The sequence below is a fragment of the Brachyistius frenatus genome, unplaced genomic scaffold (genome assembly GCF_029030835.1).
Source record: "Brachyistius frenatus isolate BFR_SWC_R1_liver_20210118 unplaced genomic scaffold, ASM2903083v1 Contig_19, whole genome shotgun sequence".
In the NCBI taxonomy this organism is placed as follows: Eukaryota; Metazoa; Chordata; class Actinopteri; family Embiotocidae; genus Brachyistius; species Brachyistius frenatus.
Genome location: NW_027210618.1, coordinates 4,250,972 through 4,273,167, shown reverse-complemented (window position 1 = coordinate 4,273,167; position 22,196 = coordinate 4,250,972). Strand labels below are relative to the sequence as shown.

Sequence of the window (22,196 nt, the reverse complement as noted above, 5' to 3'; positions counted from 1 at the left end):
TTGTCTCAGATGACATTTCCTTTCTTCTTCTTCTTCTTATTACTCTGTGGACATGACGATAATGATGGAAAACACAGTAAAATCTGACGAATTTACACATACACACCAACATAGTTTGCATAAGAGCATTTACTTTAGCATTACAATAGGCTATCTACAGTATATATCTTTTAATATTTGCTACATTTTGACATCACACTCACACAAAGCTCAGCAGAGTAAAATAATCCTAAATGATTACACTGATCCAAAGTATGGTGCATAATAATATAGACTAATACATAATTAATGTAATACATTACAGTGCATAGTGAATACATTATTTTAAAGCCTGGGGGGATAAACAAGAAAACATCCAGATGAATTGTTATTGGTGCAATAAACCATCTCTTTGATCTATGTTTGCAGTTCACAGTTGGTCTCAGCTTGTTTTGTTCAGAGGTTTTTCTCTAATATGTTGGAATTATTATCAACAGCCCAAGAAAAAAAATCTGAGTAACGACACCAGAAAACTAAATATGGGGGCATTTGATTAAATTTACAGAATAAATCCAAAATAAACGTTTTCAAGGTTCACCAAACTTTTGTCTGAGCAGCTGATTATAAAACAAAGTAACCTTTGATTTTGAAAACTTCTTTTCTCTGTTATATATTCTTAAAAAATATTTTTTAGCTAGTTTAACAATGTCAATGATTACGAAAGACAACCTCCACATTAACACAATGAAGCTGTTGACAAACCAGCGCTCTATAAATACACCCTAAAAGAATGATTTTAGTCTTTCTGATCCCCAGAGACAGCAGCCACGTCAGTCCTGCTCGACTGTGTTAATGGGACAGAGCTTCCAGGGGGAGGGACCTCCTCTGCCTCCCATTAAAAGACAGTAGCTATAAAGGAGCTCAAGACAAGATTGCAGGCAGCACACTGAGACACACAGACGAAGGAGCACCGGAGTGTGTGTGAACGTCCGTCTGTGTGAAAATATAAAAGAAAAAAGAAACACTTGGGTGTGACAGTGTGAAGGAGAGGCTGAGCCCCACAGCAGAGGAGACAGGAGCACAGAGAAGGAGGAGGAGGGTGAGAAAGAGTCACAGAGAGACAGAGGAGAGAGGAAAGAGAAGGAAAGCGACATCAGAGCGTGGAACAGGTTCTTTCTGCAGCAGACATGTCTAACTTTGCCGGCACCTGGAAAATGAAGAGGAGTGAGAATTTTGATGAACTTCTCAAAGCCCTGGGTAAGCCCTCTTTTCCTCCCTCTCCTCAATCGCCACAGCTCCATCCCTGCATCAGGATGACTATCCATCATGTCCATATAGAAAGAAAAAAAAGGCTCTTGTTCTTTGGGGAACGGCATGCCTTGACTTCTAACAACATCATGTTGTTCGGAGAAGCTGCCTGGGAACAGGAGGCAGGGATCGGGGAGATGCTGCTGAGGGGAAACCCCTCGGCTTTACAGGAGATAAGAAACAGTGGATGCTAAATTCCAGCCTGGACAGACATGGTATTGTTACATGTTGAGAAGAGGGGAAGGAGGGGCACAACATTATTCATGTTAAGCATTAAAGTAGGGCAAGCATTCGCCATGCCAGAAGAGGTCTCTGGAGCCCAGTGTTGTTCTCTTGTCTCCTGTCTCTTTTTTTTTTTTTTTCAGTTTTTCCCCCTCTTTAGTCTTTACTGATTGTTGTGATGGTTGAGATTTAGACCAGTTTAACTGGGTCATTCAATTGTGTTGCAGCGTTTCGTCACACCAGGGCTGCTGAAACAGACAGGGCACTGCAAAAGGCCTGGTGTCATTAGAATAATGTAGGAATCTTCTGGGAGAAGTCCCACCGCAAGGGCACCCAGAGGTTTCAGATACTCTCCAGGAACTGATGACAACAAACCGGATCACAATTTGAACTTTTCACACAGAAAGAGTTACAATTTTAGCACAAACTGAACAGGCTGAGATGAAAAGGGAATAATTTGGCATTTAGTGAGGCTGAAACAATTAGTGCATAAAAGCAGCATGGCACAAATGTGAGATTTCTCATTTACTATGGCTCTTTAAAAGCTTCTGCTTTGTGGTTGCAGGTTCCTGAGGCTAATTTCCAGGAACATAACCATGAATCTATAAGTCTAGCAAAGGGGCATCAATTTTAATTTCAGTCTAAAAGCTATTACAAACACTTTAATTGACATGTCGTCTCTTGACGAAAGAATTGTCACGATTTATATCATTTGATATGAACCTTTGGGTTCAGTGCCACAGAAAGTCACAAAATACTGAGAGACAGACTGGTTTTGGTGTTCAGAGGATTTGTGAAAAATTTCGATTAATACCATCTTTTAATCTATATTGCTCTCTGATAGCATGGAGTCACTGAAGAGGCCCTCGAAGGCCGTCCAAATACACTCTGAGAGCCCGTTTAAATGAATCAAATGAAACTTCTGAGATTGTTTTTGAGTGATTAGACAAATTCAACACCTCTCCAGCACCTCCCCTCCACTGTTTTGTTTTCGAGGTTCATAAGGCAACAGCTCTTCGGTCGCTCTCTGAGGTCAGCACCTCGTCCATTCATGAACACATTAACCACATCTGCCGGAGCTGATCACCCGTTAGCTCTTACATAAGGGCCCAGTCATTGAGCGGCCTCCGATGGGCGACGAATGTGGATTCTAGTGCTGCAGGGCCGCCACTTTCCATCAACATCTTTCTAATTATGTGTTGACTAGGAGGTTCGCCGACAGTAGGAGGGGATTGTTATGTCCAAAGTGTTGATAGCAGAGGACCACGCTGAGAGAACAGAGCTGCACGAACTGATCACACTCCCAGTTCTCTAATTGAGGGCAGGCATGTGTCTCTGCATTTGATCAAAGAATATAAAAAAACACGGCACCCTTCATGGTCTATTTTACCTCTGAGCCTACATTGTACGGCTTGATTGAGTTCATGTGAACTCTAATCAGATTAAAGTTTAAATTTGAGCATCGAGATCTGCAGAAATTTTATAACGTGTCCAAAAACCTGTTGTGCACAGCCAGTAGAAACTTTAGACACTTTGGTCGTGATATTTCAGGAAACTATCTTTGCTGACTCCAACTTGTTCTTGGTTTCTAAACCATGTGCTCCTTTCTAGAGGCTTCTTTTAACAATGGAGGTCAAAAATAAGGAGTTGATGCTACAAAATGTCTTCTATCCAAAACATAAAAGATCATTTAATTCTGAGAAAATGTCCTCTTCTTAGAAATGGGGAAAGAGTGCTTGGCTCACTGATGCTCATGCATATTTGATGCTATAAAAACACATGGCGTGACCCCTCAGATCGTGGGTGGGGTCGAGTAAGCTGTCACATTAATATGTTTTTAATCCTGGGTGTTAACCATATCTCCTTGTATGTCTCTATGCCAGAGCACAGTGGTTTGAGGATTATATGATCCCTCAAAACTAATAAGAGCTGAATTTTCTTTGAAAAAAAAGACAAATTGTAACACTTCTTTTTTTTTTTCACTTAGTTATGAGGTTTCTATAAATTTGCTTGCTTCACCTGTTGGTGGGAGAGGACAGTGAAAATAAAGCCAGGCAGGACATAAAGCCAGATGGCCTCGTGGAGTCAAACCAGGCATGGCAAAGCCTTGCCCCAAGTCTCGGTTGTGCCACGTGCTGGATCACCCTCATGGTTGAAATGCACTTATTGTAAGTCGCTTTGGATAAAAGCATCAGCTAAATGTAATGTAATGTAATGACCACTTTTGCAACCACCAGACAAAAGGCGAAAACCAAACTGCCAACGCAGTCTCCCATCAAAATGTATAATAGCTCCGTTGGTGCACAGCGCAAAATGTAGAAAAGCAAAATGGAGGCATCTCACAATTTTTGAGCAGTAATTGTGAAACTAAAAATGTTTTGTGCTGCAGACCCACGTAGCTTTTTTATTTATTTATTATTATTTTTTTACACATCTTGATGTGGGACTGTTGGACCTGCCTTGACATCCCCAATGTCTTCCACCACTCCCCCCCTCCCTTCTGGACACGGCTGAATAATCCCTCACACAAGACTTCAATGCCAAGATTCCACAGATTTCTCCCAGTTTTGAGAAATACTTGAGGCTTTTGTCAGGGCCACAGAGCATTTATTGTGTTTTTACTCTGTAACAAACACATTTCCGTCATTCTTGGTTGAAATTTTAAGCTAGTGGATTTGAGGATGCTTGCGCGCGCGCGCACACACACACACACACACACACACACACACACACACACACACACACACACACACACACACACACACACACACACACACACACACACACACACACACACACACACACACACACACACACACAATACATACAAGGAGACATGCAGCCAGACTCACTATATTTAAGGTCCTGAGCTGATAGAAGCTGGCATAAGACCCTGGAGAGATCTAAATCTGGGTGGGGTCGAGTGGATCCTGTTTTACTTCAAATGTTAGCACCAACGCAACAAACAACAGAAACGTCCTCTCTCTCTTTCTCCGTTTTGTCGCAGTTTGCATCTCTCTTCCTCTGTCATGTCCACATTTGGTTTCGTTAAGTAAGGCACACAATAGAAAAATAATTTTCCTTGAATGTCCCGATTTTTCAAGACCTTTGAGAACAACCTTATATTTTCTTCCTTCCTTCTACACCTGTCTTTTGTGATTGCACTTTATTTTTGGGGGTGTTAAGCCATCTATGACTTGTGTTGATTTCTGTCTGTGACCAGTAAGAAGCAAATAAAAAGGCTGCCCGTGCTCCTTTAATTACGTCGGCCTGTGATGATGATAAAATCATACGTTGTGTATTGGCTAAATGTTTCATGAAGAGTTCAGATGCACATCACTATTTATTTTGGCTCTTTTTTAACCACAAACCAAATTTGTACAACACGAGGTGCAAAGCAGGTATGTGATTGGACTACGTCCGAAATCCTTGAGGGCTTTTAATTTGAAAACCCAGTCATGCATTATTTGGATAACCAGTGGTGTAACTTCATCCCTCAATCAGTCAGAACTGCATTTGTAAAATCTAAGAGCACTGTCTAAAATGTACAGTGCGTAGGTGTGTTCTGGGTGTAAGAAAAAATAACCCAATCACAGTGTCGTCACCCATTCCCTTTAAAAGTCAGGTGTGCTTGCACCTTGGCAGATTGAGCAGGTTGATGTGCACAATGATAATCTTTCACATTGTGACCTTGTTATTTGGAATCATTTGCATGTTTGTGCAGTCCTGCATGTCCCTGTGTGTAACAAGCAGAGTGTAGGCCGTGTTGAACACTTGCTTATGTAGGTGCATATTTCCTACAAAAAATAACAAGTAAAATACCGCACCGTTGATTTAATACCAGGGTTTGTTGTTCAATCGCCATCCACTGCCTTGTAATAGTATTGCATCAGTCATGTGTCGGTCAGAAACTAGCAAAGACACTTGCCTTGTGCTTGGCCTTGCTTTGTGTCAGGTGTAAGATGGAGCCGTCGGTCACTCAGTCTGCGACATTCAGGGAGTCCGAAAATGACTGAGGCACTAGAAAAGTCAACATGTTATTACAGATTTGTGGGGAATGATCAGTAACTGTAAAACATCTTTAAGTACAACTATGAAGCAGAGAAAGTCACACTAACTTGTAACTAATCGTGTTCCTGTGGTGAGACTGACCCGTTTGCCCCTCTTGTCGGCCTGATCCGGGTCGTGTCCGTTCAGGAGTGAACGCCATGCTGAGGAAGGTGGCTGTGGCAGCGGCCTCCAACCCTCATGTGGAGATCCGTCAGGACGGTGAGAAGTTCTACATCAAGACGTCCACCAGTGTGCGCACCACCGAGATCAACTTCCACATCGGAGAGGAGTTTGATGAGGAGACGGTGGATGGACGAAAGTGCAAGGTAGAAATGCAGAAAGTGTTTTATCCAATCAAATGTTTTAAATGTGGCACACTGACACCGGTGGTAAAATGAACTGTGCTGCAAAACGGAGGCAAAACTCACAGCTGAAAGGAACACATCTTTCTACGAGCCACTTTAGTTTTTTGTATACTTGACATTTGTTCTTAGTTTGAATTTCTAAAGGTATTTTCTTGACAGCCTTTGGCTTCCATTCTCTTTATCTATAGTATGAAACTCTGTCAATAGACTCGTGAAACTAGTTTAGGTTGTGTAAACTGGAAACATCAACTCCGCATTGTAGTTTGGTTGTGATGTACTTTCTTGTAAGTGAAGAAGAACTTAATAAGTCTGTGCTGAAGTGTTTCACAACGATACCGCAGGTGTTTTTGTAAATTTATACTTTATCTTTAAATATATTCTGAAACAAAGGGAGAGAAGTCAAATGCAACAAATACAGTGTCGTTATATGTGCTAGATTATTTGATCTTCAACTCAACAGAAGTTGATGGAAATTAATGAGTGTCTGGTATACAAAAGCACTGTTTGTAAAATTGTTACTTGTGATGTTTAGTTGGAGGGGTTTGTTGTAAATGTCCTAAAGCCTGTGAAACCTCTGAAGTGGTCCTTTAGCATTGTTGAAATGTTAATGATTAACATTTTGCCTCAGTAAATAACACATCTCTCACCCCCATTTTACTTTTCTAAACGTTCAGCATAGTCTTGTTCTTTTATTCAACCATAACCTGTGAAGCATACTGCAGATGGTTTATGTTTCACTCATCTGTGTGTTAGCATACACTATATTACTGAGATTATGAGAACACACTGGGTTGACCCATGTAGTCGGAGATCCTCTGAAGGTAGACACAAGCAGGTTAGTTTAAGTGTTGGATTTGTGGTGGGTTGGTTCACAGATAGTATCATCACCTTTCAACAAAAGGTTGCATGTTATAGAGACTGCATATCATATTTAACATGATATATGTTCACATGAATCTACAAACTGGAGACAAATGATTGTTCAGAAGTCTTTACAGTTAATGTTTTGGGTTAAACGATTTGATTAGGGTTAAGACTGGGTTTAGGGCTGTAGTAGTTATAGTTGTCATTTTTATGTAACAGAATAAAGTAATACGTGTGTTGAGTCTGCGGACAAATATAGAGCAACCGGATAAGACGCCAAAGCGTGTAATACACCTGTCAGTCCACTATGGATACCATGTCTATAAAAAGGTAAGTAGATGCCTTCGCTTAAACCAACAAAAACAATGCGGTTACGGTCCGGAAAAGATCTTTGTTTCGGTTCAAATAAATAATTTTGGGTTCAGTAACATTATGGACATCATGCAAGTTACTTAAGGGGCTTTAATTTTTGCTTACTCACAGACTCAAACACAAGTCTAGGTGAAAATCCTGTACCGCCAATCTCCTGCCAACATGAACTCTCTGTCACATTACTTCCTTCTTCAGCCCTGGTAATACATGCGTGTACTGTTTATGCTTAGGTGAGGCATAACGTGACACTGACACGCTATCCATAGTGGACTGAAAGATGTGTTACATGCTTTAGCATGATACTGGGCTGTATATACTGTATATAGTGAGGATTTGCACCTTCCCAGCACCACTGGCAGTATTTTTATTCTTTTATTTCCTAAAGAAACATTATGAAATATAAACTCAATGCTTTATTCTTTAACACAATTCAATTACTTTTCTTTCCAAGAGCCACACATTTGTTTTTACTCAACATTCATTTGATGTTACAGTCAATAAATCTACAGTATCGAAGAAGAGGAGTAATATCTACAGACATCTCATTTAATGCACTGTTTACTTTGAATTGTTCACATCATTTGAATTTGTGGTATTTCTCTGTTGGAGTGTTCAGAGTCCTCAAAGCTCTCCTCATGTTATTGTTTCTGAGGGTTCAATGAAAAATTCATACCTGCTTCAAACTCATCAATTGGTATCATGCTCACGTCTGAGCAGACCGATTAAAGACAGCTTGAGTTGGGATGGAGGAGAGTTTCTCTCTGAACCTCTTCAGACCCCGAGGGGTGATTTTCTTATCCTCATCCACAGTCAAAGCTCCTACACACATATGTTTATATATATATATATATATATTTTCTTTTTTCTTTTGAGGGTAAGGCTGAGGACTTGAAAATTCCTAGATTTCATAACAAATTCCATTAAATCAACAATCAGTTAATCTCTAGTCCATTCATAAAATAAAGAATTTTGAAATACATGACACAATGTATACATCCAAAAAAAGTGAACAAACCCTGAAACAACAGCTGCGTTCGGTTACATAAGAGCAGACTGGTTTCTTGGAGACATCTCCTGATATAATCGCAACTCTGAGACATTTACGTCAACTATGTAATAAATATGCCGGCTGCACAGTTAGATAAAGTGGAAGAGGCAGATCGATTTTTCAGCCTGATAACGTCCACGTGAAAACTAATTACGATGACTTCCTCAAATCTGAGGTCCGCCTGTGTTTCTAATTTGTGCCCATGCATAAAATATATTAGATATATATACTTGTCTGGTTCCTCTACAGTTTCTTAATTAGCCCATTCACTCCCTAAATACCATGAATAAATGCAACAAGTCTTCTTGAACCCTCCAGAGGCCAACATCTGTTTACCATCTTCTGCTTAGCAACCAGAGGTTGAGCAGGAGAGGACAACTGTCTTGTTTGGTGTTAGTAAGGAACACACCATTTGTACCTGTTTTCTCGACAAGATAACGTAATCAGTCGTCATCATGACAAATCAAACGAAAAGCAGAAGGCAGATTTGGAGAATAGTTTGTATTTGCTTCTTTTTCCTCCATTCGTTAAGAATATGAAGTTACACAGCAGAAAGGGATTCAGTATGATTCTCGCTCCTGCCAACGAGGAGAAAATTAATTTTGGAGAAAGGTAGAGCTTTGCTGCAGTATATTCAAACAGCTGTATGTACTTCAGAGGAGAGTTACATTTTGCCCAACCACTGCAGGAATTGAAACTTCTTCAGAAGACTTTTGCCGTAGGTTGAAACTAGCATTATTGGTAATGCACAGATGCAAGTCTTTTACATCTTTTTTTTTTTTTTTTTTTAAATAAGGAGAAAATAAGCACAAACATGACTTCCTTTAAAACAACATACAACACCTTATTAATTAAGGGCTGAGGTAGGTTTTAGCTTTATTCCACAGCACTGTATGTTGTGGTATATCGTACGGGTGAAAGGGTCTTACATTCTGTAAAATAATCAATCATAGTCACAGACCTATATCAATATATTCACAATTGAAAATGTAGATTTGTTTCTTGCTTTTTTTTGGTATTGTTTCCAACCATCAGAAGACATAAATAACCTACACTTAGGTATTTCAGAGTTTTAGAAAGAGTGATCCATCAATTTGGAAGTGGTATCTGTCATTTAAATTGTGGTTTTTAGATTCAGATCACAGATTTAAACGACAATTAAAAACAGCTGCAGGTAAGATGGCACAGAATAATATACTGTATAGAATTCATATAATCATTTGTTTTATGCTGCTTTAATGCAGCTTAAATATTATCGGGTTACATTTATGAAGAGTATCACTGACTATTACATGAACCTATTAGAAGAGACTGAGAGCTCAAAATGACAGCTCTTGTTAGCAGTTGTATACCTTCCTTGATGCTGAAAGGAACATTTTATATTGTTACACTTTATGCCTTAATAGGTGTTATGATGGTCAGAATTGAGCATCATTGTACTGGATGGTTTTAGGAGTCAGACAGTGCATCTTTCACAGCTTCACCACACAAACACCATTTATTATGTTACTCCTAGACAGGCGTAGACAGACGTCGGGTTCTATTCTCAAATGTAAAACTGAAAATTTACTATCCTGTAAAATTGCTGGGCAGCAGAGCTCTGTGATATTCATGCTTGCGGAGAAAAAATACCGCACATAGGGAGGGGAAAATGGGTGATTGCGGGCATGCACTACATTAAATCAAATTAATTCAGCCAAAAGCCTCAGAAATTGGAAATATGTGTTTTCTTCAAACCACAGTGTTGTTGTTGGTATCTGCAGCACAGAGTTAATTAGAATTTAATTGTAGTATTTCTGTCTATATCACAAAAATGCATGAGCAATATTTGCAAATAATATTTGCAAATAATATTTGTGAATGCTTTAACAGCGCTCATCAGTTGAAATATGAAGCATAGATTTATAACCTTTAGCTTTTATTTTATTGTTTGAACAACATGTTGCAGTCAGGGAGAGCAGACTTGACCTATTTTGCGTCGCAGGAGACAGCGTGGCTCTTTCTGTCTGGGCCCTGGGGCATGCTGGGTAGTGGGCAGGGCGAGACAGCTCTGCATGGCTTTTCGCCACATGAAGCCTCTCTGCTAGTCAAGTTGTCATCGCACATTTCTCCCATCGGTTTGTTTGGGTTTGATCAGCATCACAGCATGATTTGATTCCCAGTACAGTGCAGTCAGAAAGAGATACTGTATGTATTTCACTTTTTAACGCTGCTGCAGCACATTGGATTTCAATAGCCGTTGAATTGAAGGTGTTTGTAAATGTCATTCTGTGGTTTTAGGACAGTGTGTAGCTTTTAAAATTATGATCTCAACTCTGAAGAAGTAGCCAACATGCAAAACAAGCTGTTCATCCTTCCAGCACTCCGAAAACTACTGAAACAAATGAAAAAAATATTTTAGTCACTGTCTCTTGCATGGAGTTTTGGTGTGCAGCAAACACCTTTGTCATTTTGGATTAACTGATTATGTTTCACTGCTGAGGATCAGACTGAAAGCAAAGAGTGTCCGAAACACGGGAAAAAAAACAGAAAGCTAATCGCAGAGCATAATATTACAGAGGAAGAAAGCAAGTGGCAACATCCTCAGTCTCAGACTTCAACCAATATTTGAGGATATGTAAACAAATATTAAATATGGGTTGGACATTGTGGGCAAAGGAATAGGTTGAAAATACACTCTTACATTGACATTATTACATAAAGTTGTTTGGCAATTTTTAAAAAACAGTTGTCCATTTACAATTCTGGGAAACAGAGCGACGCTATCATTCATTTTAAATCATCTTTGAAGTCAAACTTGCGCTCAGTTTTGATCTCTTTATTTGATCTCCAGCAACTCCTGATGAAAATATTTGGCTATTAAACTGCTAAATGCTCCACTTTATGTTCACCAGTTAGTCCTGGACTTTGTTTCTCTGCCATTTGCTGCTGGCCAGTTAGTGTACAGAAGGTTTTTATCTGCTGCTGCGACCTGAGACCAATGAGATTATAGTCCACTTTAAAATCATGACATCAAAGTTGTGGGCCCAAGCTGAAGGGGACTGCAGAGTCACATTGTTAACTGCTATGGGTTTTGCAACGAATTGTTTACGTAAAAAATATCTACGTATGCAGCTTTAAGTATTAAGTTTTATGTTAGCTTATTTGAACTTAATCAGTCATGCTCTAGTTATTCTTTATACTGTTGTGGTTGTTTGGAAACAGAAAAGCCTTGATCCAGAATTTTTACTTTATAGTCATCGGTTCGTTCTAAACACCATTTTTGTTTTTTGACCCCTCTGTGCTGTATATTTCAGCTCAAGATAACATTGATGTCGTGTCAGCAAAGACCTCATTTCGCTCCTGTTTGTCAGTCAGACACAAGACTGGAGCTAAACCTGCAGGAGGCAACGCCCACTGACACTGGCGCATGTGCCAGAGGGTTGAACGAGGAGGGTGGGTGGGGGTGCACGGGGTGTTGGCGGACTCTCAGGTGGAGGAGGTTGGCAGACGAGACCTAAGTGAGTTTTGGCCGAGGCGGGCTGCACCCGTGGTTAAAGGGATTACACGCTGATCTGTGCCTGGCGAAGAGCAGAGAGCTGATTAACACCGCCAAAAGGTTAAAAAGCTCCAGTTAATCTGTGTGAGTGCGGCGGGATCAGACGGCCTACTCTCATTTCCAGGTGGGGAAAGTGATAAGGTGTTTCCCATCCGTCACCGAGGCAACAGAGAAACAGAAAACAGATGGACACAGAGAGGAAATCATGATGAGACGATTACGTACCTGATCTGATGATTGGTGTTTGATGCTAAGTTGATACAATGGAGAAAGATCTGAACACAGAAGTTTCAATTTCACAAGTACAACAAACCAACTCACTTCTGGGTGAAAAGACTTAAACAAATAAAGTCTTTTAACTCAGCTGGTTGCCATAGAGACATACTTTTAGCTGTGAGGCTACACTGAGAAGCAGCAGACATGACACGGACGTTACCGTATGGAGGTAAATGGATAAAGGTGAGGATGTATTTTCAGAGTAGTGTGTCTTGAGATTCAAGCGTTCTTTCTTTTCTTATGAGTGTGTGTAATGTTACATTACATTTCATTTAGCTGACCTTTTTATCCAAAGAGACTTACAATAAGTGCATTTCAACCATGAGGGTACAAAACCCAGAACAACAGGAATCAAGTAAATACAATTTCTTCAAGAAAGCCAAACTACAAAGTTCCATCAGTAAGTGCCATTTTAAGTGCTACTAAAGTTCTACTGTTCAAGGTGAAGTCTTGATGTAGCTCGGAGAAGCAGGAACAGGCCAACAGGAAACGACTGGCAAATCGAAAATCTGAGCGGCTGGTAAGACCGATTCTTCTGGACTGGTGAGAGTAAAATATTGGGTTCAGAAATTGGGGCAGAAAGATTCTTTGTCATTGTTTGTGCTCCGTACATTGATTTGTGACTACCTTATCAACCTAACAGGTACAATAGAGAGTAAAGTCATGATGTCACATCCACTAACTCCTGTTCAGCATTTCTTTCAACAGTCTGTGTAAAAATGGAACATTTTGTCAGGGTTTATGTTCCATGATGAGGACAAACCACCGTCCATGACATGGTTTTACCTGAGTTGAATAGCCTTTACTTTGTTAGCACCAAAATGCTTCAGCTCCCATGTACTTACATACATGATAACTTGGTTCCATCTATAGCTCTAAAACTCACCAACACTCTCCTCCTTCTTTTTCAGCTCTCTACTTAAGATAGACTTGATTGCCCCAGTGGGAAGTTTTCCTTGGACATCACAGGGTCTGAAGTATAAAATCACAACAACAATAAAAAAAATAAAAAAAAACATTCATCAATGAATTACAAACAACTATCTACATGACAGTTCAGTCCTCTTTGACCTGCAGACATGTCTGAGCGAACAGCAACCTCTTGACTCACCCATAGAAATGCTTTATTGCTGTGATGTTTAGTCTGTGAATTGGGGGGAAAAAAATCAAAGGCTGTTAAATATTATAAGAGGTTGCAAATTTTTTAAAATCTGGGTCATATTAAAGGTCCCATGTTTTGCTCTTTTTCGATATTATATTTGCAGTCTTAGTATCAATAAGGAGATATTTTTCTTGTTTTAAGTGCCAAAACTCATCTCAGTATAGTTTTACCGCTCCTATTTATCTCTGTCTGGAGCTCTACCAAGAACAGTTGTTTTGTGTCTGTATCTTTAAGGAGCATTGATATCAAAGACAATCTCTTCTCATTGGCTCTGTCCTGAGTGATGCACGCCCAAACTAACCACAGGTTTTCTGCGGTCTTGTAGCTTGCTCCGTGATGAAATGACCGCTCGGTGGGCCGTGCTGACATCACAAACTCATTGTGACATCACAAACTCACGGAGGTCCAAACAGCTCGTCCAAATGTACTGAATACGGACTGTGTGCATTTCTCAGTGGACTGAGTGTTTTGAGACTTTCACAGTGTTTATATAGCGCTTACAACTGCTTTGAAATAAAACAAATCTTTATGCTGCTTGCACAGACAGCCATGCTTCAGGGGGAGGCAGTCTGGTTTTAAGAAAATTCCCATGAAATTATTTGGTAATAATATAGTAGAAAATTGCCTTCCCTTTATTGAAACAATGTAGTAAAAAAAAACACCACACATATTAAATGAATGAAATGACAACTAGGACTGTAACTTTTCAGGACCCATTCAAGAAGTTGGTGACGTTCTGGACTGTCCGACCTCTTTGTGGTTATTAGAGAAAGTGACATTTCTGCACTCTCAGATGAGGTATATGTCTTTTGGTAAAAAATTAACTGTTTGTATGTGTTTTATGAAAAAGATCCCCACACTTCGATGCTACTGGGAAAAGTGATGAGCAAACACTGATGTGAGAGAGATAATGTGATTAAACTGTGGGAAGAGTTGAGTCCAAAAGAGAGTGTTATTTTAGGCTCCAGGAAGGAATGTTGTAAAATCCAGCATAAAAACTTTAAACCGAGCAGGAAATTAGATGTTCCCCCACTTTACGACACACCGCTTGCATCTGATATACAATGAAAGGCTGAATCAAAGCCGAAGATGGATTTTCTGATTAGTCAAAAGCAACAGAAAGACAGTAGGTAAAACAAATGCTGTGACACAGGGTCAATTTGTCTTGGCCTGAAATGTGAGTCTACAAGCTCTTTGGATGACAAAAAGTGTGAGAATTTGTCTGTGACTGTGAAAATCCATAGAAGTCAGAGGCTGAGACTGATGCTTGCACTAAAATGAAGCCGTAGCTAATTGGCTCTTGGGACTCTGGCTTTACTAGAAACAAAAAAAAGAAAAAGTAAGCTGTATAAAAGCCCTGCTTTTTTTCAACTTGGCAAAGACTGTGGACGGCTGCCCGCAGGGATCCATGATAGCTTTCTTTACCTTTGATATGGTGATTATCATTTGCCTCTGAGAAACAAGGCTGCTGCTTCATCCAAAACTAAGCAGCGGTGCTTTTTAGTTCAAAATACAAATTCTCAAAGAAATTGTATGTAAGCAACACTGCAAATATGCTATTAAGCTATAAAATACTAACTCGTCATGGGATTTCTTTGTGTGGCGGCCCAGTTCTTTATTTTGTTGGATTTATGTTGACTTAGATGAAAATATAGCAGCTTTGATGAGTTACAGGCTTTGGAGCAGGATCCCTTGAGCTTAAGGTGTGATGTTGAAAAGGAAAAGAGAATGAAGAAATAAAATTCAGCAATGGGAAAACGTGATCAATGTCAGAAAGCAACATGAAAAGACAAAATGTGAAGAATAGGCTCATGTTTGTATTAAAGACTTCACTGAGAAACCTCAATAGTCATCAGTTATAGTTTGACGTTTTAGGAAATTATATTTGTCTTCAAGTGGAAGCTAATAAAACGCTTATCTGTCTATTAGTAAGATAACAGGAGGTGGTTAGCTTAGATTACTTTAGTATAAAGACTCAAACGGGAAAAGCTGTTAGGCTCAAGAAATCTAACTGTAAAACTGGACTCATTAATTTGTTTTTACACTTTTTTGTATTGAAAAAAACATTATATAATATGTTAATTTATTGAGCTTTAACAGAGCTGCTGGTTGGATTTAGCTGCAGTGACAGGTGAGCGTTTTTCCCAATTTCCAGTCTCTTTACTAGCCGGCTCCTGGCTTCAGCTTCTTTCTTTTGACAGTTTCTTTACCAGAACAGCTTTTGTGACAGTAGACACGGGAGGTAATGAAATATGAGGGCAGATAAAGGACCCTAAGATGACCAAAATCATAAATCCTCTCCATTAGCACAAATTAGTGCCACAGGTTCACCTCGCTCCTGTTTCTTCTATAAATTCATAACTCTGATTGGCAATTTGAGTCAGTTACTTCAGGAGAAATTAGTTCCTAAATCAAAGTCTGACTAATCCTGTTGAGGTCATTTGAAATATTATTGAAGCGAATTAGCCAATGGAGACCGACCAAAGTGCTAAGAGGATTTTATGTTTTTTTTTTACTGAGTCTGCTAAAGACTCCAGCTGCTGAATTATACGATTATGTTGCTTTGTTCATTAAAGGGTGGCAATGGATGAATTAGGACAGGACAGATGTTTTGTTTTTTTCCAACAGGCTTTATGTGGACACCTAAACAGTACACCCACGTGATTATATTCTCTCATGATATATAAGAAACCGTGCATAGATGTGGTCACACTGCCTCCACTGGAAGCTTTCTACATGATGTTAGAGTCTGGCTGCAGGGATTATAGTTCCCATTCAACTGCAAGTATTATTGGGGTTGGGCATCGACAGATCGATAAAGTCGGGCACACAGAGGATGCCCCTGTTCCACCTGACACAAAGGTGATGGATGTGGTTGAGGTCAGTGCTCTGGTACGAGTCTTTCAATTTCACCCACAACTGGAGAACCACTTCTTTATGCACACAGGATCATTGTCATACCAAAAAAATAAAAGGCCTTTTCTAAACTTTCCAAACAAAAGTTGAAAACCCACTTTTGTCTAAAATATAATTGTGTAAGACATTAGAGTTAGGGTCAAGATTTTTCTTTACTGGAATTAAAAGGTGCCTGGTTAAAGTGAAAATTAACCACACAGCAAAAATAGCCTACACAAAGTACACAAACCGGGGCGGGGGGTCCACATACGTTCGGCCATATATATGAGTGGATAAATACTCTCTCAATAGTATGATTTTCATTCTAGGAAATGTCACATTTCTATTAATCTACCCACCAAAATCAGTAGCTGCACAGCTACAAACTTGCTTGTTGTAAAATATTTACCTATGACCTAAAAACAATGTTACTTAAAGACAAACTTCCTGCAGTGTGTCGGTACACTGTGACATCACAGCTGGGTGTGGTTATAGGTGCAGTAAAACCCTCTTCGAACCGCACAGATCAATGAACCGGCTGTAATCGTGCTGCCCTTCCCACCTTGTTGTCCCTCCCCTTGCAGAGCCTCGCCACCTGGGAGTCGGAGAACAAGATTCACTGTCAGCAGACTCTGGTGGACGGTGGCGGCCCCAAAACCTACTGGACCAGAGAGCTGAACGGAGATGAGCTCACTCTGGTGAGCGCATAGCAATGAGTCATCCTCTCACTGAAAGCCTCTGAACAGATTGCTGATTACAAAAAAAAAAATCTACACACACAGAAGCTTAATGAACTCTAATTTCTGTGTCGCTTAAACAAAGGGAAGATAAATGATTCCAAAATATTACTGTAAGTACAGAGTATGATCTGATGGGTGGCTAATCTGTATGGTTTGTCTGTTTCGTGGATGGTTCTCATGGAGACCCAGAAGACATCAGATGCATTAAGATTTGGTGCAGCCAGTGGAGTCCGTTTAAGAAATGGTTAATGAAACAGGGCAGGGAGTGTATAAAGTCACCCGGGAGATTCATTCGTAAAGGAAATGAGAGAGGCCGTTTCCCAAGGAGTCGAGCTTTCATCCGCCCCGCGGAGAGATGTGAAAGGAGAACAAGAGGAGCTGCTACGCTGACATTGCAGTAATACCCCCTTGTATTCAGCCAGATTAATATGGGCAGGAGTCAATGGGTCTAAAGCCCTTCGAAAGATGTGCAGTCCAAGAGCAACGCACTGGACGAACGATTCTCAGGGACCCAACAGCTTTCTCCCCTTAATGTTCAACGCTCCCACGCTCTGCTTTGTTGTTCTTCGATTTTTTTTTTTTTTACAAGATGAATGTCCAAAAGGAAAAATCTTGAAACAACAATATAGAAGGTTTAGATGCTGAAAAATTCATCCCAGGATGTTTGCGTAGCTTTGTATTACAGGCCAGAGGCAAGAGGAGAGGAACAAGAGCTTTAACCAAATCTTCACTGCTTCCATAGTATTTTACTTGAAGCTCCTTTTTGTTAAGACTGACAAGCTGAGAAGGGAGAACATAAGGAAGCTTCTGTAGCCGATAAAAGCAGAAGTGTTTACAGCGCCTGCCCCTCTGGTGACACTTTGGCCCGGCTGCCCTGGAGGAGCTGAAGCATTCACGCTCTGATGGAGATTGATCTGGCTGAGAGTCTCTGTGTTTCTCTGCTCTTCTCACCTCCGTCCTCCCTGCACGCCACCATCCAACCGTCATCCAACCACCATTCAACCATCATCCAACCACCAGTCAACCACCATACAATCACCATCCAACCGTCATCCAACCACCATCCAACCGTCATCCAACCACCATTCAACCATCATACAACCACCATCCAACCATCATACAACCACCATCCAACCATCATCCAACCACCATCCAGCCACCAGTCAACCACCATACAACCACTATCCAACCGTCATCCAACCACCATCCAACCGTCATCCAACCACCATCCAACCATCATCCAACCACCATCCAACCACCATACAACCACCATTCAACCATCATACAACCACCATCCAACCATCATACAATCACCATCCAACCATCATACCACCACCATCCAGCCACCAGTCAACCATTATACAACCACCACCCAACCATCATACAACCACCATCCAACATCATACAACCACCATCCAACCATCATCCAACCACCATCCAACCACCATTCAACCACCATACAACCACTATCCAACCGTCATCCAACCACCATCCAACCGTCATCCAACCACCATCCAACCATCATCCAACCACCATCCAGCCACCAGTCAACCACCATACAACCACCATTCAACCATGATACAACCACCATCCAACCATCATACAATCACCATCTAACCATCATACCACCACCATCCAGCCACCAGTCAACCATCATACAACCACCACCCAACCATCATACAACCACCATCCAGCCACCAGTCAAACATCATACAACCACCACAAAACCATCATACCACCACCATCCAGCCACCAGTCAACCATCATCATACAACCACCACCCAACCATCATACAACCGACAGAGTCATCTTTGTATCCAGACACTTTCTCTTGAAAAGCAACTGGAAAAACCAAAACACCATCTGAATCTGAAACATATCTGTTTCCAAAAATGCCCCGAGGCACACAGATAACCCAACAACTGCAAAGCTTCTGCTCGGGACTCTAAGGAGGACTCGCCATCATAAAGCGATGGTCTGATTGTGTGTGGCAGTTCACACTGTAAGTGGGGCACATTTCCATACCATTTGCATAATCCGCTTAATTGGTTTAGTATGAAAAAACTTTAGGAGTGAAATCATGTGGAGTTTTTCCTCCAGCTGCATCAGTCTGAAATCAAATCAGAAAAATCACACATCAGTGGATTGGATTTGAGTCTGTGCATAAATCAGTCATGAAGTTTCCTTTGGTTTCATCATCAAAAATCTACGGTATGATCTACATACCGCATCATTGATGAGCCAAAATCTTCACTGTGAGGTTGTGACACGTAAATCATTGCTAAATAGGATTTCCTTATCATTTGGAAGTTTAGTTTTCTTCACTGTTAACAAGCGAAAATCTCAGAGTTTTATAAGAACATCTGCCAAACTTTGTCTTCTTATATTTTAGGAACCCAACAGCTTTGAAACAGGTTGAGATTTGGTTCAAAACTAAATGCAAAGTTACTTTCTTAAGAGGAAAGAAGTTTCTGTCTCACATTAAATATAAATATAGAGTAAAACCTTTATCGTGAGTCAAACAGCCTACATCAGGACTGTGTAGATGTGTTTTTAATTTAGATTTGTTCATTACATTCTATTGACAGATGAAAAAAACCAACCCACCGACCACCATCAGATTCCGTCTGTTCCCTTTTGTTCACTCTTTCATCACTGAATGTGTGAACATGTGTCCTTAGCTGTTACCTCTGTTCTGTTATGGAGGTTTTAAGGGCACATTGTCGTTGGAAAATTCTTTGCTTTTTGTTGCCTCTATGTTATCAGTTTCACAAATGATAATTCATGCACATGCCCTCAGAGATTTGATTTGGTTTTCCACTTGGTTGTACTCTAAAAAAAAAATGACAAAATTAGTTATGTGGAGAATTAAAAAGACAGCTTGACCCAAAGCTTCAAATCCTGCCTGCAGTCCGTCCTTCTGGGCTTTCTGGGTTTTCAGATGCTGCAGGACCTTAAAGCTCACCGAGGCTTTTTGCAGGCTTATTGTAGCAGGTGTTTGTTGACATACAACAACACAGCTTTAAAATGTGAAAACGGCTGACATTTTCTTTCTGTTTCCTCCAGACTTTTGGGGCAGATGACGTAGTCTGCACACGGATGTACATCCGGGAATGAAGCTCTGCAACCTACATCAGGACGAGGCAGAAACCCTGTCGGGCCCACGGCTTAAACTCAGCAGCGCTCTGTCATGCTAACACGCTTACACATTTGCAAAGTATCCTGTGTAATCTCTCAGCATCAATCTGCATAGTCTCCTCAAACTATAGAATGCCTCTGTAATCTGGTTATTTGTAGTGAGTCTTGTATCTGCAGTACAGTAGTTGGATATCTCAGTGTCCATATCTGCAACCCTGGTGTCAGCTGTATACCTAGGATTTAGTCGTCAGTTACATCAAGTAAGTGTTCATGTTTGATGAGAGGAAACAATAAAAAATGGAACAAATGGTATTCCAGCTTCTTTCATATGAATTTATAAAGGTGCCGTATGGAGGTCATTCAAATATTACTACATAGCACTACTGGTGGTCAAAAACTACACAGAGCATCTTTACATGAAAACATGTATTGAAGAGCAAATTTCATTTAAAAAATTCATAATTTCATAATTCATCATTTTACAAACAGGAAGCTTGTTAAATGTTTATTAGTGAGTACCCATTACACCTCTAACTGATACGTAAGTATTCTAAGGCCCTGTGGACCCTGGGCATTAACATCTGGCCTCGGTGATCCCATCACAATTAGAGAACTCTGAGTATGAACGCACCCAAAACTCATTGAGGATGATTGAGATCTGATCGCTCAGAGCACATTTGAAGTTTGTCTGGCACAAATATGTCCTGGGCCACATCTGAGGACTGCCTACTGAACTGATGCTACCCACATACAAATTACAAATAATATTCCACAGAGAAAATATTCTGAATGGGAGGGTTTGGGTTGGAAGTGAGATCCGATCTCAAGCGGTCACTCGATAACAGTGGAGAAACATGTTAATGCCGGGTATGAACAGGGCCCGTGTCACACCTGGGTGTGGTCATGAGTACAACAGATCACACCAGGCCATATCCTGCTGTGAAATTAAATGTGATTCCACAGACTTTCAGACCTCTGGAGGCCTGTGCAGCTGTGCTTTTCCTGCTTGCTAAACCTGGTGTGACTTTAAGTCAACTGGGCAAACTACATCTGTGTGTGACACAACTTGGTATGGTATGAACTTACGGCCGTGAAGTCTCAAAGACAGAACAATGGAGCCAGGCGCTCCCAGCTTCCAAAAACTGAACTGCCCCTTTAAAAGAGCCTCAGGTTGAAAAAAAAACCCACCACACCCCATCATGCTCCAGCCTCCCACTCCCTGTTGTTATTCCTCTCTTGCTTTGGTTCTTTGCAGACGCTCCAGCGAGACATGTCTTTGTGTCTGATACAGTGCTGAGGCAATGAGATTAAAGACAGAGCTGGGCGACACGATAAGACCAGACAGACCGGAGCATAAATGCAGTCAAAGGCTTCCGAGCAGGGCACTGCAGCTTGACTAATGTCACAGTTGCACATTTACATTGTGAATCGAATATTCACAGAGGCAGAGTACATAAGACACTACATTTAATTTTTAGCAACGGGTTTTAAATTGAAAGACGTTGAGACATTTGTTGTGTTTCGGAAAATGTATTTTGGATTTCAAGGAGGAATTGATGTGAAGAAGACTGTCTTGGCGTGACTTGCCCTCTGGGCCCGTCATGCAGAGACAGTGTTATTGGAATGAACAGATACAGTAGAGTTGTGGTCACTTCATCTACCTGACCTCTTTTGCTTCACTAGCCTTTTTAACCTGATTGCTCAGTGATCTATGCTGCCGCTTGTTTCACCAACAAGGTGACCAGATACAGTAGAGAGACGAGCACCTTGAATACAAAGTTCAGTGAAACTGAAGGCAGATGAATGACAATAGAAGCATTTTTTTTTTTAAAGAAACAATTGAAAAGAATAATTGCTGAGCCAGAGTTTAAAAATATGGCATGTGGGATTTGTCTTATAAGACTTGGATCTCTATTAAGATTGTGGGATTTACGAACAGATACACTGTTGAGTCTTCCTTCAATATGGAAAGTACAGATTTTAAAGTCAGTTCTCTCCATCCACTATCTATTTGAATAAGTTATAATAGCTCATTATTTAACATTAATACAGTTTTATAGAGGAAGATAAAAAATATATATACATTGAAGATCTTCTATTCTTTTGTGTCCCTTGTTTTAAATTGCTGAATTGTAGTATTATGCAAATAAAGAGCAAGATATTTGTGTCAGGATTTGGTAGAGACCAAAAATAAAGCTAAAAAGAGTGATAATTGGACGTCGGTTCATCAGGGGGACAG

At 40.4% G+C, this 22,196-nt stretch overlaps 1 protein-coding gene across 1 annotated transcript; it reads left to right on the top strand.

Annotated features, from left to right (window-relative positions):
* The first annotated feature begins 910 nt into the window (after positions 1 to 910).
* On the top strand, positions 911 to 20,269 carry crabp1a (cellular retinoic acid binding protein 1a). The gene is made up of 4 exons (XM_069695371.1): positions 911 to 1,236; positions 5,707 to 5,885; positions 16,664 to 16,777; positions 19,886 to 20,269. The coding sequence occupies exons 1-4, from the start codon at positions 1,167 to 1,169 to the stop codon at positions 19,934 to 19,936; spliced, it is 414 nt and encodes a 137-aa protein (XP_069551472.1). The 5' UTR covers positions 911 to 1,166; the 3' UTR covers positions 19,937 to 20,269.
* The last annotated feature ends 1,927 nt before the right edge of the window (positions 20,270 to 22,196 follow it).

Coding starts and splice junctions, on each gene's coding strand:
- crabp1a (XM_069695371.1), top strand. CDS start 1,167: ATGTCTAACTTTGCCGGCACCTGGAAAATGAAGAGGAGTGAGAATTTT. Junction 1,237..5,706: donor TGAACTTCTCAAAGCCCTGG/GTAAGCCCTCTT, acceptor GTGTCCGTTCAG/GAGTGAACGCCATGCTGAGG. Junction 16,778..19,885: donor ACGGAGATGAGCTCACTCTG/GTGAGCGCATAG, acceptor TGTTTCCTCCAG/ACTTTTGGGGCAGATGACGT.